Raw genomic sequence first — 15,704 nt, forward strand, 5'->3', positions numbered from 1 at the left:
TTCAAAAGCTTTCCATAGTATCCCACAATGGGTACAATGCCTGACACATAGTAGGTGCTCAATGAATGTCTAATGAACAAATACATGACCAGGCCCCAGAAACAGCCAAATAAAAGGAGTTTTTGAGACTGGGGCAGCGGGGAGTGGTGTTTCGGCTGCAGAATCCAAAGAGAAATTGTGAATAAGCAGGCCCAGAGCCCCAGGGGTAAATTATTAACAACACACTGAATGTTCTTGCAGCTTTGTTTTCAATGAAAAGTAAAAACACCCCCAAATTCCATCTTCAAGTAAAAGCACCAGTCCTCGCTGTCATTACTGCACCATTGTGAGATATTGCTAAGTGTTTCCATAGCTCTGTCTGCAGTTATAGAAATCTGTTCTTGCTTAATTTCCCCAGCACCCTCCAGAGAGATGTGAGCACAGAGCATGGGCATGGGTTGCGCTTTGTGTTCTCAGTCTGGACTGGCGTTGCTGGCGCCTGCCTCTGACAACTGTGTTTTGTCTTTGTGTCTGTCCACAACCCCGTTGCCCCCAGTGTTGAGAGCAGATTGGACCTGAGGAAGAATCTGCGCTGCCAGAGCTTCAAGTGGTACCTGGAGAATGTCTACCCTGAACTCAGGTATCCGTCCTACCTGTTGGAGCTTTGGCTGGCTGAAAGCAGAGGCCCTCAGCTGGCTTGGTCTGGAGAAGAGACAGACAATGACCAACTGGATGAGGGCTTTTATGTATATCGGAGGTCTAAGAAGACCAGTTGGCTCCCTTCACCCCTAAAACCTGGAGGGACCTTATACCGAATCAGTAGCATGAAGGATTACAGTTAGCCAGTAGCAGTATTTCTCACCTGCTTGGGTTTGAGCCCTGACTTACAGACTCACTGACACCAGCTTCACTGCAGGTACTCATCTCCCTCTGTAGCTCCTGGGTCTTTCCTTGCCACCTCATTCTTAGTGGCACCCTGCCCTTCTCCGAGCAGTGCAGATATTTTCTAACAGCCCAGCCCTGCCATTCTCAGAACACTGCCCACCCTCTCCAGCTGGTAGTCTTGCTAATCCAATGAGCAGTGGACTCTCCTCTCTCCCTGTGACTCTCCTCCAGCATCCCCAAGGAGTCCTCCATCCAGAAGGGCAATATCCGACAGAGACAGAAGTGCCTGGAATCTCAAAGGCAGAACAACCAAGAAACCCCAAACCTAAAGTTGAGCCCCTGTGCCAAGGTCAAAGGCGAAGATGCAAAGTCCCAGGTAAAGTAACTGGCTGGGCATACAGGACCATGTGTCACAGTAGAGGGAGGCAGCCAGATGACTCTGCCTCCATCACCTGCTCTTACATGACATCAGATGCCCATTTATTCCCAGAGATCGGTAGTGGAGCATGAGAGGTGTGATCCCCCCACTCTGCCACTCTGCTTACACTGCTTGCTTTCCAAGTGCATAGAGTTCCTCTGAAAGACAGTTTAACAGGCAGCATCCTGCCTATAGGAAATTGCCCATTAAGTTAGCAGGAGCTTAATGAGTTTGTTGTAGTTGGTGTCCTACCTGCTGGCAGCAACCGTGGGCAGGGTCAGGCAAGGCCAATGGCACAGCTAGCTCGCAGATGTGAAATGCAAAGGGGGAGAAGACTGCCTCTGGGTGACACTGCCTCCTGGGACAGGACGGAATGCCTGCTCTGTGAGTCTCCCAGCTGATTTAGCTCTGACTGGCAGGTAGTCACATCAGATTTGGTAAAACCATCTCTGTCTGCCACCCTGTCTCTGGGCAGCATCCTTCTTCATCCCCAGCTTCACCTCTGCATCTCCTGCCTCCCCTAAGTCTGCAGGACCCCTTGTGGTCCCTTCTCTGAAAGGTTTCCTGTGCTTTACTTGATTGATCAACAAAGTACCTCCCCCTCCCTGCAATGTTTTTTGGGACAGTCTTCTCCCATCTGAGGCTAGAACTGTTGTTTTAAAGGTCACTGACAAATTCATAGCCTGTCTCATAGCACTTGGCCTGCTGACTGCGTTAAAGCACGGTGGCTCACGCCTGTAATCCCAGCACTTTGGAAGGTCAAGGTGGGTGGATCACCTAAGGTCCGGAGTTCAAGACCAGCCTGGCAAACATGGTGAAACCCTGTCTCTACTAAAAATATAAAAAATTAGCCGGGCAGGGTGGCATGCACCTGTAATCCCAGCTACTCAGGGGGCTGAGGCAGGAGAATCGCTTGAACCCTGGAGGCGGAGGTTGCAGTGAGCCGAGATCACACCATTGCACTCCAGCCCAGGCAACAATAGTGAAACTCCATCTCAAAAGAAAAAAAAAAGGCACGTTTGTCTATGGCTTCCTTGCTAACTCCTCACCCCCACTCTCATACCCTTCTGGCGGGTATTCATCAAGGTTCCCAGCTCACTGTTCTTTTCTGTACAAACGATTTCTTGGAGTTTTTTTCATGCTTCCAGCTTTGACAGTTTCCTGTTTATTGATTCACAAATTCCTTATCTTCATCTATCCATGAATTCATTTATTCATTCAACAGATACTTCTTTATTAACTATGAAGATGCAGAGATGAAAGACTAGGTTGCAGGCCTGAAGGGCCCCTCAAAGGGCCTAATGTAAAAATAAGCTAGAAAGTAGCCATTATGATGTAATCTCTGTCCTGGATGGAGTTTTGTCCAGGGTACCATAGAAGTTGCAAGAGATGGCATCCAAGTTAGGTGTGAGGCTCAGGGAAGATTTCCAACCGGACTTGGAAATGAGTTGTATTCTCAGAGATGAGTAGAAATAGGCCAGGTTGGGAAGGGAAGAAAGGGTGGCCCAGGAAATACCTGGAGCTGAGCAAGGGTGCTGGTGAGGATGCTGCCTTTGCAGGACAGTGGGAGAGTAGGGTTGGAGAGTGGGATGTGAGGGGAGGGAGCAGCAGACGGTGAGGCTGGACAGAAAGCAGGAGCTGAATCCTGGTCTCTCTTCCTGTGCTGAAGAGGTTATGTTTTGTTCTGGGAAACAGGATGCTATGAGATCTCAGGAGAGGGTTGGGAATTGCAGATTTGCAGGTGCTGAAGAGGTTGCTTTTTGTCCTGGGGAACAGGATGCTATGAGATCTCAGGAGAGGGTTGGGAATTGCAGATCTGCAGGTGTAGATCTCCTGCCTGGACTTTCTCAACACTGGCTGATTGAGTGAGTCCATGCCCACACTGAACTCACTTGTGACTCAAGACAACAGATAGCCATGAGCATCTATCAGGCACCCTGGCTGCCTCCTTGTCCCACTAGCTCTCTCCATGTGACCCCCTTCTCCCATGACCCTCTGTTCCAGCCTGGTCCAGCTTCTGCGGCTCTTCTTTCTCCTGCACCCCTCATTGTCTCATATCTCAGAAGGGTTGCTCTTAGATCCCATGTTGACTTCTTCATGCTAGATCAGCATTCCTCAATCTCAGCACTCTTGACATTTGAGCTGGACGTTTCTTTGTTGTAGGGGCTCCCCTATGTATTGTGGGAAGTCTAGCAGCATCCCTAGCCTCTGCCCACCCTTGCCAGCAGCACCTCCCCACAACACAACTCAACACAAGTCACGGCCATCAAAAGTGTCTCACACATGACCAAATGCCCCTTGAGGGACAAATCTATGCCAGTTGGGAGCCACTGGGTTAGATTACAGCAAAAGCCTCCACTTGCTTCTCCTGCCCTGGCTGCAGCCCTGCCCCTACCCTGACATTGAATGTGGTCATTAACCCATTGTTCCCAGTCTTAGCACAGACATCGATGGCTGCTATTGTCTACCACAAAAGCCAGACTCTTGGCCTTGGTACTTGAGGCATCTCAACCCAGCTCCAGCTTGCGGTGGCTTTTCCAGGAACCATATCTCTACTCCAGTAGGGCAGGGGAGGGAGCTGCTTGAATCAGACAGGAAAAGGGAAAGGAAATTGAGGTGTTGATTTTGCTTAAGGCGTGACTGCCTGGATGAGAATGACATAATTTGCTCAAGTGGAATTTTGCAAAATGTTGTGAGTAGGGGACACACATCCTTGTCTTCTGAATCTGTGTGTGGGCAGTGCTGGTGGGCAGCAGCCAGAGTGTTGTCTTCCCCCTTTCCCTGGGGCAGGAGTGTGCTTGGTCTGTTTCCAGCAGAACAGGGGACTTTTCTGGTACCTGACGCCTTTGGCTGCATAAGGAAGTGGGAGAAGAGGAGCCAGGTCTCTGTGGGCCTCCGAGAGGGGCCCTGCAATGCTCTGGCCCTGAGGAGAGTTGTCAGGCCTTTATTTGACCAGAAGGTAATAGTGCCCATCCCAGCTGACCTTCCTGTCATGTGAAAAAGGGGAGGGACAGCAGTCATCTGCGGGCAACTCACACTCATCCTGGGCATGGCCTGTGGGTGAGCAAAGCATCTTCTCTGGAAGATGGTACTGAGATGCCCCTCCTCTCTGCCTTGGAGAGAACAACTGGGTTGGTGTCACCACAGTGTGAACGTGGGGTGCTGGGAGAATACTCCTAGACAGGATGATGCTCAGTCCACTTCACAGACTGTACCACGGCCCAGGGACCATTCCTGCTGGGATGCAAGGTGGCCTGATGCTGGGTGAGACAGAGCCCCTGCCCTCCAGGGCCTACGGCACGACTTGGATACATTTCCAAGTAATCTGGAGGTGTTAAACCCACATGGGACTGATAGAAATCCACATGACCATGCCAGCTAAGATAATCTCCCTGAGTATGTGTGCCTGTGTGTGTGTGTGTGTGTGTGTGTGTGTGTGTGTAGCATACACTCTCATAGGACTGACTTATATGGCCTTTCTCTTCTTTTCAGTGTCCGCTCCTCCTTCCCATGTAAATGTCCTGTCTTCCCACTTCCCAACCCCTTCTGCTAACACTGGGCTTTGTCACATTCTCTCCTCTTATGGCTACTTTGCCCCCATCACCTCTTCCCACCTCTGTCCTCCTACTTGTCCTGCCTCTTGGCCTGTCCAGAGGGAGTCACATCTGCCCCTCAAACCCCTAAACATGGTTTGTTCAGTCTTCTCTGCTCCCACTTCTTTTGCCTCTGAGAGGCCATATCAGGGAAGTGACATAAAAGCCTGTTAAGTAGATGTTGCTATTATCCCATCGTACAGATACAGGCCGAGGCCAAAACAATGAAACCAAGTCTTGGAGAGGTTACCCAAAGTCATATCCTACCAATAACGGTGAAGATGGATTTGGAGAATCTGGCCGCATATCATAGCTCTGCTCTTGCTGATGCTGGAGAGTCAGGGCTGGCTCTGAGCTCTTTTAGACAAGTGTAATCAGGTGAGAAGACACCTGCCCCTGAAATTCCTCTTCTAGGTTGTAAACATTAAAACCATAAATCAGCTCCACCTTGACAGGGGAGAGTGGCAAGAGATTCTTCTTCTTGGCCAGTTTCGAAGGACAATCTTTATGAAAAGATGAACGAAGGTTGTACCCCCATGTCAAGGTCTCGGGTGGAGGACCATGCCAGAGAGTAGTCCCCTCCCTGATGTTATGGGCATTGGGACAAGAGCATGAATGGAGGCTCCTACTCCCGATTCCACACCAGAATGTGGGACACATACCATGCTGGCTTCCTGTCTTGCCTGTCCCCATTTCTTCACACCCTGGCTGCATATCCAAGCTGGGTCACTCCCAACTAAATGGTCCCCCTTGGGCCTAGGGCTGTGTACTAGGGATATAGTCTACCCTCAGAGGACACGCTCAAAGGCGAAGAAGCAAGGCCCAGGTAAAGTAACTGGCTGGGGATACGGGACCATGTATGAACCCAGGGATGAGATCTACATAGGTTTTTAAATAAGGCTTGGTCCTTTTGCCCTGGAGACTCTAGGGTCCTCAACTGTGGAGTAAAAGCACCAGAGAACGGGAGCCAAGGGCTGAGTTCAGCTTTAGCTGCCCACAGTCTCTGCAGGCAGGTGAGCCCCAGGCTCTGGGGCGTCCTCGTTGTTGAAAGGAGACTGTTTTGTCCTCTGGTTCTGACACTGGCTCCCGATGCTGCTCCACCCCCAGTCCTATCCATTCCTCACCCGCCTTCCCTTCCTCTCTTGGCTGACTTGTCAACCTTGGGAGCAAAATATTTAATCTGAGTGTGTATTGAAGATGTCAGAAAACTGATGCCTTAGGTGAAACGCGAGAGAAATACATCATCCGTTTGTAAACATGTGAAGCCCGAGAAGTCTCCAGGTTAACAAGTTTCCTCTTAACTTTATTGGACTCTAGAAAAATATTTGTGAAAGGTAGAAAGAATACAGGTGCACCAATCTAGTTTCCATCCCAATTTAAAGAAAGGGGAAAAACATAAGATATATTTTTAGCTCGTCCTTTTACCTGTCTCCCAGTGTGTGGGCTACTGGCTGTGGAGCATGCAAGGTGGGTACCCTGGGTGGGCAGGTGAAGATAAAGTCTCCCCCTAACCTGGACTGGCACTGGTGCCTCGAGGTGTGTGAGCCTGAGTCTGCTGGTGGGACAGGCTTCCTGCACACCACCCTCCCTGCCCGATGCCACCCTCCCTGCCTGATGCCACCTTCCCCGCCCAATGCTACCTTCCCTGCCCGATGCCACCTTCCCTGCCCGATGCCACCCTCCCAGCCCACATGCCACCCTCCCTGCCCACACACCACCCTCCCTGCCCAATGCCACCCTCCCTGCCCGATGCCACCCTCCCTGCCTGATGCCACCCTCCCTGCCTGATACCCCCCTCCCTGCCCGATGCCACCCTCCCTGCCCGATGCCATCCTCCCTGCCCAATGCCACCCTCCCTGCCCGATGCCACCCTTCCTTCCTGTGCTTTGTCAACACAGCCTTGGGAATGGCTCCATCCCTGCCTCCAGTATAGCTCCTGGGCAGGATTCCAAAGGAAGGTCTGTAAGGTCCTCTCTCTTCTTGTTGGCTCCCCCTGGTCACCATCGTGAACACAGCAGACAGCAATTGAGCATTTGCTAATGGAAAGCACCACTCTGGGATAGGTATTAACCCATTTGTTCCTTGCAGTGACCCTCTTAGAGACTGATGTCATCCTCATTTTACATGCAAGGGAACTGTGGTACAGAGTTGAGTAACTCGCTCAAATTCACAGGTTAATAGGCAGCTCTGTGGGGATTCTAGCCCTGGTATCACCCCAAGATCCAACAACATGACCCAACGAAGATGTACTGAGTGTGGGCTTTAATCACACATATAAGTGTAATCTTGCCACATGGGAGGAAAGGACAGAATGGGCTGGAAATAAAGAAAAGACCCCAAAAGTGGGTTCATCGAAGTTTCCAGTGGAAGGAGGTGTGTCTAGGAGCCCACCAGGTCATCCTGCTGCCTCTGGAGAAAAAGCCTCCACCAGGGAGGGGCTGAGGCAGACCCCAGCACAGCCATCAGCTCACTTGTGCTGTTGTCACAGTTGGTACAATCACTGCAGCTGATGCTTCAGAGAGCCAGAGGCATCACAAGGGCAGTTCATTTGAATTCAGATTCATCCATTCTAGATGCTTTGTTTGAAGGGAGAGCTTCAAGGCTATGTCTCAGGGACTGTGGAGGTACCCAGTATGGACTAAGATGTTGAAGGCCCTGGATACTTGGCTCAGGTCCCACCTCACCAAGGAGAGGCCAAGTTCAGAATCAACCCTGGGGTCTGCTTCTGGCATTGCCAGAGTAACCATTGGCCCCTTTGATCCTCAGTTACCTCTTCTACAAAACAGGAACCGTAGTGGTTATGAGAATTAAATAGACAATGAATGTGAAGCAACTAGCACCAGGCCTGGCCCTTGAAAGAGTCTCTTACAAGCAGTTGTCACTTTGGCTGTCTAACTACAACAAAACCAGCAGTGCTGCTCTGCCCATGCCTGGTGGTGTCACCCCTCCTGGAGAGAGTATTGACAGATGGGGCAAGGGAGGCTTGGAGAGACTGCCCAGGTGGTATGTGAGTAATACCAGGGCATGGTTCAGATACAGGCCTGCCACCTGCAGAGCCCAAGCCCTTCAGGTGAGACTAGGGCTTCTAACCCTCAGCACTACTGGTAATAGGGCCAGATCCTTCTTTGTTGAGGGGTTGTCCTGTGCAGCATGGGATGTTTAGCGGCATCCCTGACCCCACCCACTGGCGGCTAGAAACACTCCTTCACCCAGCCATAGAACCAAAAATGTCTGCAGACACTGCCAGAGGTCCGCTGAGTGGGGAGAGTTGACAGCCGCTGCTCCAGGCTGATTGCTCCTTGCCTACCAGAGCGGGGGGCCCTGGGCCATTCCAAGAGCAGCTCCTCTGCCTAGGCCCAGGCTCGTCCTCACTCCTGCCTCTTTTTTTTTTTTTTTTTTGAGATGGAGTCTTACTCTTTTGCCCAGGCTGGAGTGCAATGGCATGATCTCAGCTCACTGCAAACTCTGTCTCCCAGGCTCCAGCAATTCTTCTTCAGCCTCCTGAGTAGCTGGGATTACAGGCACGTGCCACCACACCTGGCTAATTTTTGTATATTTGGTAGAGATGGGGATTCACCATATTAGCCAGGCTGGTCTCAAACTCCTGACCTCTTGATCCACCCATCTCAGCCTCCCAAAGTGCTGGGATTACAGGCAAGAGCCACCGCGCCTGGCCCTCTTTTAGTTACCTCTTAAGACAATCTTTCATCCCTGCTTCGCCATCCTGTGCAAGACCACAAGCCCCACGTTGGGTGCTGTGGCCCCTCTGCATCCCAGCTTCCACAGCTATGGCCAGACTGGCATCTGCTAGAGAGAGAAGGTTACTGACCCCTGCCTGTCCCCTCCCTGCTCCCACCAGCAGTGGCCATCTCCAGACATGTCCTCCAAGCACAGAAGGTTTTAAGGCTGTCTGGCCCAGTTGATCCCCCCCTCATTCATTGGTGACTCCCCTCCTGCTCAGCCCCCAGCTGGCCTATCCCAGTGGAGGGGGCAGGGCCACCCACACCAACCAAGGATGGTCTCTGGGTTGCCCTTCCATGGCTACAGCTTTGGGATAGGAGGGACGGTTCCTGGACCAAACCGAGGGTTGGGCTGCTTATTCTCATGGCCCAATAATGAGATGCAGATGAACTGGGAAAGAAGAGAGTTTATTTCTGTAACCGGGCACAGAGAGAAAACCTGGAAATTATCACCAGACCAACTCAAAATTACAAAGTTTTTCAGAGCTTATATACCTTCTAAGCTGTTTGTCTACGTGTGAGTGTGCACTCATCTAAAGACATAAGTGATTAAATTCTTCTGATCTATAACTAAGGTCTGAGTCCTGAAGACCTTCTCCTGGAGCCTCAGTAAATTTACTTAATCTAGATGGGTCCAGGTGCCAGGGGTGATTACTCTTATCTTGTCTCCTGCTAAATCATGGAGGTTTGGGGAGTTCCTTCAGACCCCAATAAAACTTGTTTGTGGAGGTCTGGGGAGTTTCTTCAGACCCCCGATAAAACTTGTTTAATCCTAAACAGGTCCTGTTAAGAATTCCTTCATTATCTTGTCATGCTTCAAGGCCCAGGAAAAGCCTAGACAAACTCTTGATCGGCTTTTGTTACATGTAAGCCTTTGTAAAAGGGCACTGGCCCTTTCAGCCTTTAACATTTAACTTACCCACTCAGTCAGGGCTGAAACAGTTGTCTTGGAGGCCTGCCTGTTCAGCTGTTAGGGAGACCTGGCCTGCCACAGGACCTCCATCATGGGCTAGGCTTTTGCCAGGCCCCCAAACAGAGCCACCAGCAGAGGGCCCAGCACTCAGCAAATCCAGGCCAGACCTGCTGAGCAACCTCTGCTGCCTTCCTGGAGTCTGTTTCTGACTGCAGGATTCTTTTTATAAACTCATTCATCACGGCCCTTCTGGGAAGTCTGACAGGCTGCAGAATGGAAATCCGAAAATGCTCTCCTTGCTTCCCACCTGCATGCTCCTGTTTCCTGCTTCTCCTCCCTCCTCTCCTCTTTCAGATGTGGCCAGACATCAGCCTTCCTCTGGGACATGATGAGGCTAAGTTATTGAAATGCCAGGAAATACCAGCTAATGGAAAGTCCACTTAGCATGAGGGCTTCATTAGCTGTGCCTGTTCACACATTCTCCTTGGGGGCCTTTGAGATGTTTTCATCAGGTCCCGGCCTGGGGACACACCAGATGCCCAAATGCATTTCTTCCTGAAAGGCATCTGTGGACAACAAGGGTCGAGGATGTCAAAATAACAACCCACCCACCCACCCACCCATCCAGCACTTCCAGTTTTGGGACCCCTAGGATATTAAAAAAGAAGAAATGCCAAAGTGGGCTCTCAAAAGAGGCTTTTATATTTAATCAGTTAATGCTTTTTAACACAAAAAACACAATGGCATTGTATGATGGTGATTGTAAGATAATGGCAGGATTTACTTTTGAAATACTAATTTGTGGTTCCCTACAGACTCTATAGTCAGGTAATGGGTCAGAAGGAATGAACTTTGTCTTTCCCTTGTACTGATCTCAGGGCATATGGCTTCCTGGTAGTCCAGCTGTTGCATTCGACCTTTTGGCCCTTCTCTCCTCCCCACAGGCCAAGGAATATTCTAGGCCCACCTTCTAGATCGCATTCTGGATATTTAGGACTTCAGAATCCCCCACCCAAATGGCCCCAGCCTAATTCAAAACCCTGCGTGGGTCTCATCCCTGGGTTTGTCCTCTGAGAGTGGACTGTCTCTAGTACACATCCCCAGGTCCAAGGGAGACCATTTAGAGGGGAATGACTCAGCTTGGATATGCAGCCAAGGTGGGGGAATAAAAAGGCGGGGTGGCTCAGGCTAGAAGCCAGCACTGTGTGTATCCTATGGTCTGGTGTAGAATCAGGAGTGTGGGCCTCCATTCATACTCATGGCCCAATTACTCTATTAGAGAGGGCACTATTCTCTGGCCTGCCGCACCCCAGACCTTGGCAAGGGAGTACAACCTTTGTTCATCTTTTCATAAAGGTTGTCGTTGGGAACTGGCCAAGAAGAAGAATCTCTTGCCACTCTCCCCTGTCAAGGTGGAGCTGATCTTTGGTTTTAATGTCTACAACCTGGAAGAAGAATCTCAGGGGCAGGTGTCTTCTCCCCGGATTAAAGTTATCTAAAAGAGCTCAGAGCCGGCCCTAACTCTCCAGCATCAACAAGAGCAGAGCTGCTGGAGAAAGTTGGTGTGGGGGCCACTTGCTGGTGTATGACTTTGGATAGCCTCTCCGAGCCTTGGTTTCATCATCTATAAAATGAGGATAATAGTAATACCTACTTAATAGGATTCTTATGAAAATTAATCAATCTGTGTAAAGTTGTCAGGATAATGCTGGGCACATCATAAGCGCTCAATAAATGTCAGCTCTTATTAGCAGCAGCAGCAGCAGCAGCCTGGTCATTGTACCACCTCTGTGCGGACAGACTTCTTTCCCCTTTCAGCTTATCTTGGAGAAAGGCAAATGGGATGTGTAGAATGTGATGTTCACAAGGCCAGAGAAGAACTTCTTGATATGTCCCAAGGAATGTATCTCATGACTTTTTATTATAGAAAATTTCAAATATCTATAGATAAAGAAGTCGAATAGTATAAAGAACGCCTATGTACCCATTGCCCTGCTGTAAGAACAAGACTCAAGGACAGTCTTGTTTCATCTATATTTGCATCTCTCCCCAGGGAGTACTTTCTGATCTAGGTCTTCTCCCAACACCAACAGTTTGAAAAGGGATAAAAGAATCCTAATGCAGGAGCCATTCTCCCACTAGGCCGGTGAGTCCCAGATCAAGAGAGCCAGGCGTCATTGTACAGCAAGTCAGGTTGACTCAAGGTGGACGTATTCAGGACAGCAGAAGGTCCTGAGCCTGTGGGAGTGGTTCCTCCGAACCACCCAGGTCCCAGAAAACAATTAAAGCTTTCAGCAGTCCATGGAGGTCAGGAGAGGACCAGGGACAAGGAGGGAAGGTGCAGAACGAGAGACAGATGACCACCATGTCTGCCTGGGTGACACCTTGTCCTAGAGTAGGAGGCTGGCCTGCTAAGTGGACTTTTTCATTCTTGGGCCAAGGGGAAGTAGCCAATGAGTAACCTGGTCCAGAGGCTCAGGGTCAACTTGTTTCAGGGATGTGGTGGAAACAGATACAGCCCTCAAAGGAGCCTCCGCAGCTTCCCCAGGGGACCCAATTCAGGAATCATCTTTGCCCCCAGATGGAGGCAAAGGGTAAATATTACCTTATTTTACAACCTGGGGGAAAAAACGCTTATGCCAGTACTTTCTGCCCCACTGACTTAAGAACTGGGAAGTGCTTGTGGCTTCATAATCCAGTTACTCTGTGATCTCTGGTACTTTGGAGGAAAAATGTTGGAATCATTCCTCATAATGAATGACACAGCATGCCCTTCTTCCTGATGCCAACAGAACTCTGCTTGTCAATCCAATTTCTCAGCTTCTCTCCCTGAAAGAGCTCAGGGGCCAAAAGATCCATTATCCTGGCACATGCACCCTCCTGAAATAATTTGAATCCTCATAACATTCTTCTTTCCCTAGACCCTTCTTTATTCATTCCCTTGGAACACTTGTTCCATTTATCCTTCCATCTGCCTCTTATCATAACTCTCATGTGCTCTAGTCTCATGTGCTCTGGACACTGACTTGGACTGCCTTTCAAAGAACAGGGGAGAGTCTAAAGATATCTGGTATGGAGGGGTGGGGAGTTGACCTGCTAGATGGCTGCTTGAAATGTCAAGTGCTGGGAACAGACCCCCTCGAGATGTTTTCTCCAAACAAAAACTGTGGAGCACACAGCTCAGCTGGGGTTGTTGTTCAGACTCCTGCCCAAAGCCCAGAATTGTTCAGGACTCCCAGAGGCAGCCTGAATGGCCCAGGCCCAGGCCCCTTCATGGGGTGGATGGAGATTTCCATGGAGATATGACCTCCGAGTCTCTGGCACTTGAGTAGAATTTTCCAAGGTAACCTTGATGATCATTGCCTACTGGGACCCTTGGTGTTTCTTACCAGCCTGTGCTAATCACACCCGTAAGTGTGGTTGTATCCCACGAGTGGTGGCTTCCTGGATCCTGAACAAACCTTCCTGGTCTCTTTCTCCCCAGATATGGGCCTTCACATACACCCAGCAGATCCTCCAGGAGGAGCTGTGCCTGTCAGTCATCACCTTGTTCCCTGGCGCCCCAGTGGTTCTTGTCCTTTGCAAGAATGGGGATGACCGACAGGTAAGTGCTCAGCAGGTCCCTGGGATGTGGCCATCTCCATAATGTGACTGCCTGTTGAGGGCTTAGTCTGATGAGCAGGAAAAGAGAGAAATTGTTAGAAGAGGAAGAGTTGATAAGAGAGGTCAGGAGAGGGAGGGAAAGTGCTGCCTGGGATCCCCTCTGTGATGCTAGCAGCAATGGCAACATCCACCCTCACTGGTTAGCCTGCCCCATGAAAGCCTATTGATTTCCACTGACCACACCATGCCCAGTCATCTTCTACTTTCCTGTCATTGCTCTGTTCCCCACGTGGGATCCCAAACAAGGATCTCAGGGTCACAAGGATGAGCAAGACTTGACCCTTGCCTTCAGGGCCCTGGGCTCTGGCAGTGTGTCCCCCAAACTTCCTAGCATTCTGGATGCACCACATGCCCAGTTCCTCTAGCAGCAAAGTGATGTCTCCATTCAGTTTCTTGCCAACTGGGTATTGGTGTTAGAAAGAACAAGATTCAAATGCCTGTTTTATGGTTTACAGGCTGTGTGACCCATGGCAGGTTATTGGACCTCTCTGGATGTCCATTTCCTCCTCTCTGAAATGGGGTTGAGAATGTTCACTACACAGGGCAGCTGTGACTGTCTCTTGGCAGTAACATGCTCAGTGCCCTCTCCGGGGTGCTTCCCCTGATGTGTCCAGCCCCTCCTTTGTCATGTGAGGTCAAGTGTGAGAACCTGCTGCATGAGACCTGCCTCTCTGCTCTGGCCCGTAGTGTGCTGACACCTTTTGAAGAAGCCCCCAGCCCCTCCTGCCATCACACTCGCTGCTCCCAGCTCTTCCCCACTTCTCTGCCATCGTGCAGATGCTGAGTGTGGATCGTTTCTTAGGTTGCTCCTGTGACTAACTCCCTTCATGTTTTCTGGGCTACTGCTTGGAAAGTTATTGCCTCCTAATGAGTTTTCCTAGTAAACATATTGATTTTGCTTTTAACTTTTTTTAATCCAATTTAAAAAAAGAAACCAACAATAATACCTGGTAGAGCAATTAGTTGCAGTTTTACTGCTTATGAAACCATGAAATCAAGTCTCTGAGTGACCCTAGACATAAGGCACCTACCTTTCGGATAAAGCTGGAACTCCCATATTACTGATGGCACCTAATTCATTCACTCTCTTCTTTGTCTTACCAGCAATGGACCAAAACTGGTTCCCACATCGAGCACATAGCATCCCACCTCTGCCTCGATACAGATATGTTCAGCGATGGCACCGAGAATGGCAAGGAAATCGTCGTCAACCCATGTGAGTCCTCACTCATGAGCCAGCACTGGGACATGGTGAGCTCTTGAGGACCCCTGCCAGAAGCAGCGAGGGCCATGGGGTGGTGCTTCCCTGGACCAGAACAGACTGGAAACTGGGCAGCAAGCAGCCCGCAACCACCTCAGACATCCTGGACTGGGAGGTGGAGGCAGAGCCCCCCAGGACAGGAGCAACTGTCTCAGGGAGGACAGAGGAAAACATCACAAGCCAATGGGGCTCAAAGACAAATCCCACATGTTCTCAAGGCCGTTAAGTTCCAGTCCTGGCCAGTCTTTCCCTGATTGGTATCTGGAGACAGAAACCTAATGGGAAGTGTTTATTGTTCCTTTTCTTACAAAGGAAGCAGTCTCTGGAGGCCAGAAAGAAAAGCCTTCTTTTTCACTAGGCCAGGACTACATTGAGAGATGAAGAATGGAGGTTGTTTCCAAAAGAAATAAAGAGAAACTTAGAAGTTGTCTCTGGATATCTCTTGCTCTTTTCTTCTTTTGTTGGCTCAGGGCTAAGCTGAGCTCTTCACGGAATAGGGGCATGGGGTGGGGGGCACCTGTGGCAGAGTGGACAAAGAAGACAGGGAGATGGGAGACCTGTGCCCTTATCCTGGGCTGCCACCAACTAGCTGTGGGATCTTAAAATGACATGTAACTTCTTTGACCCACCATTTCCTGTTATGTCAAATTAGGAGAGTGGGACCAGATCAGGGGTTTCTTTTTTTTTTTTTAATTATACTTTAAGTTTTAGGGTACATGTGCACATTGTGCAGGTTAGTTACATATGTATACATGTGCCATGCTGGTGCACTGCACCCACTAACTCGTCATCTAGCATTAGGTATATCTCCCAATGCTATCCCTCCCCCCTCCCCCGACCCCACAACAGTCCCCAGAGTGTGATATTCCCCTTCCTGTGTCCATGTGATCTCATTGTTCAATTCCCACCTATGAGTGAGAATATGCAGTGTTTGGTTTTTTATTCTTGCAGTAGTTTACTGAGAATGATGTTTTCCAATTTCATCCATGTCCCTACAAAGGACATGAACTCATCATTTTTTATGGCTGCATAGTATTCCATGGTGTATATGTGCCACATTTTCTTAATCCAGTCTATCATTGTTGGACATTTGGGTTGGTTCCAAGTCTTTGCTATTGTGAATAATGCCACAATAAATATACGTGTGCATGTGTCTTTATAGCAGCATGATTTATAGTCCTTTGGGTATATACCCAGTAATGGGATGGCTGGGTCAAATGGTATTTGTAGTTCTAGATCCCTGAGGAATCGC

General features: G+C 49.7%; 1 protein-coding gene across 2 annotated transcripts in view; it reads left to right on the plus strand.

Annotated features, from left to right (window-relative positions):
* The window catches only part of GALNT14 (polypeptide N-acetylgalactosaminyltransferase 14), a 227,605-nt gene extending 212,725 nt beyond the window's left edge, over positions 1-14,880 (plus strand). The window contains exons 12-15 of one of the 2 annotated variants that reach the window (XM_004029060.5): positions 536-619; positions 1,096-1,240; positions 13,013-13,132; positions 14,296-14,880. In XM_004029060.5, the coding sequence (XP_004029109.3) occupies positions 536-619; positions 1,096-1,240; positions 13,013-13,132; positions 14,296-14,454 (508 nt within the window). In that variant the 3' untranslated portion in view covers positions 14,455-14,880. The remainder of the gene's footprint in view (positions 1-535; positions 620-1,095; positions 1,241-13,012; positions 13,133-14,295) is intronic. The other variant, XM_019021547.4, reaches the window with a different exon arrangement.
* The last annotated feature ends 824 nt before the right edge of the window (positions 14,881-15,704 follow it).

This window comes from Gorilla gorilla, chromosome 12 (genome assembly GCF_029281585.2).
Source record: "Gorilla gorilla gorilla isolate KB3781 chromosome 12, NHGRI_mGorGor1-v2.1_pri, whole genome shotgun sequence".
NCBI lineage: Eukaryota > Metazoa > Chordata > Mammalia > Primates > Hominidae > Gorilla > Gorilla gorilla.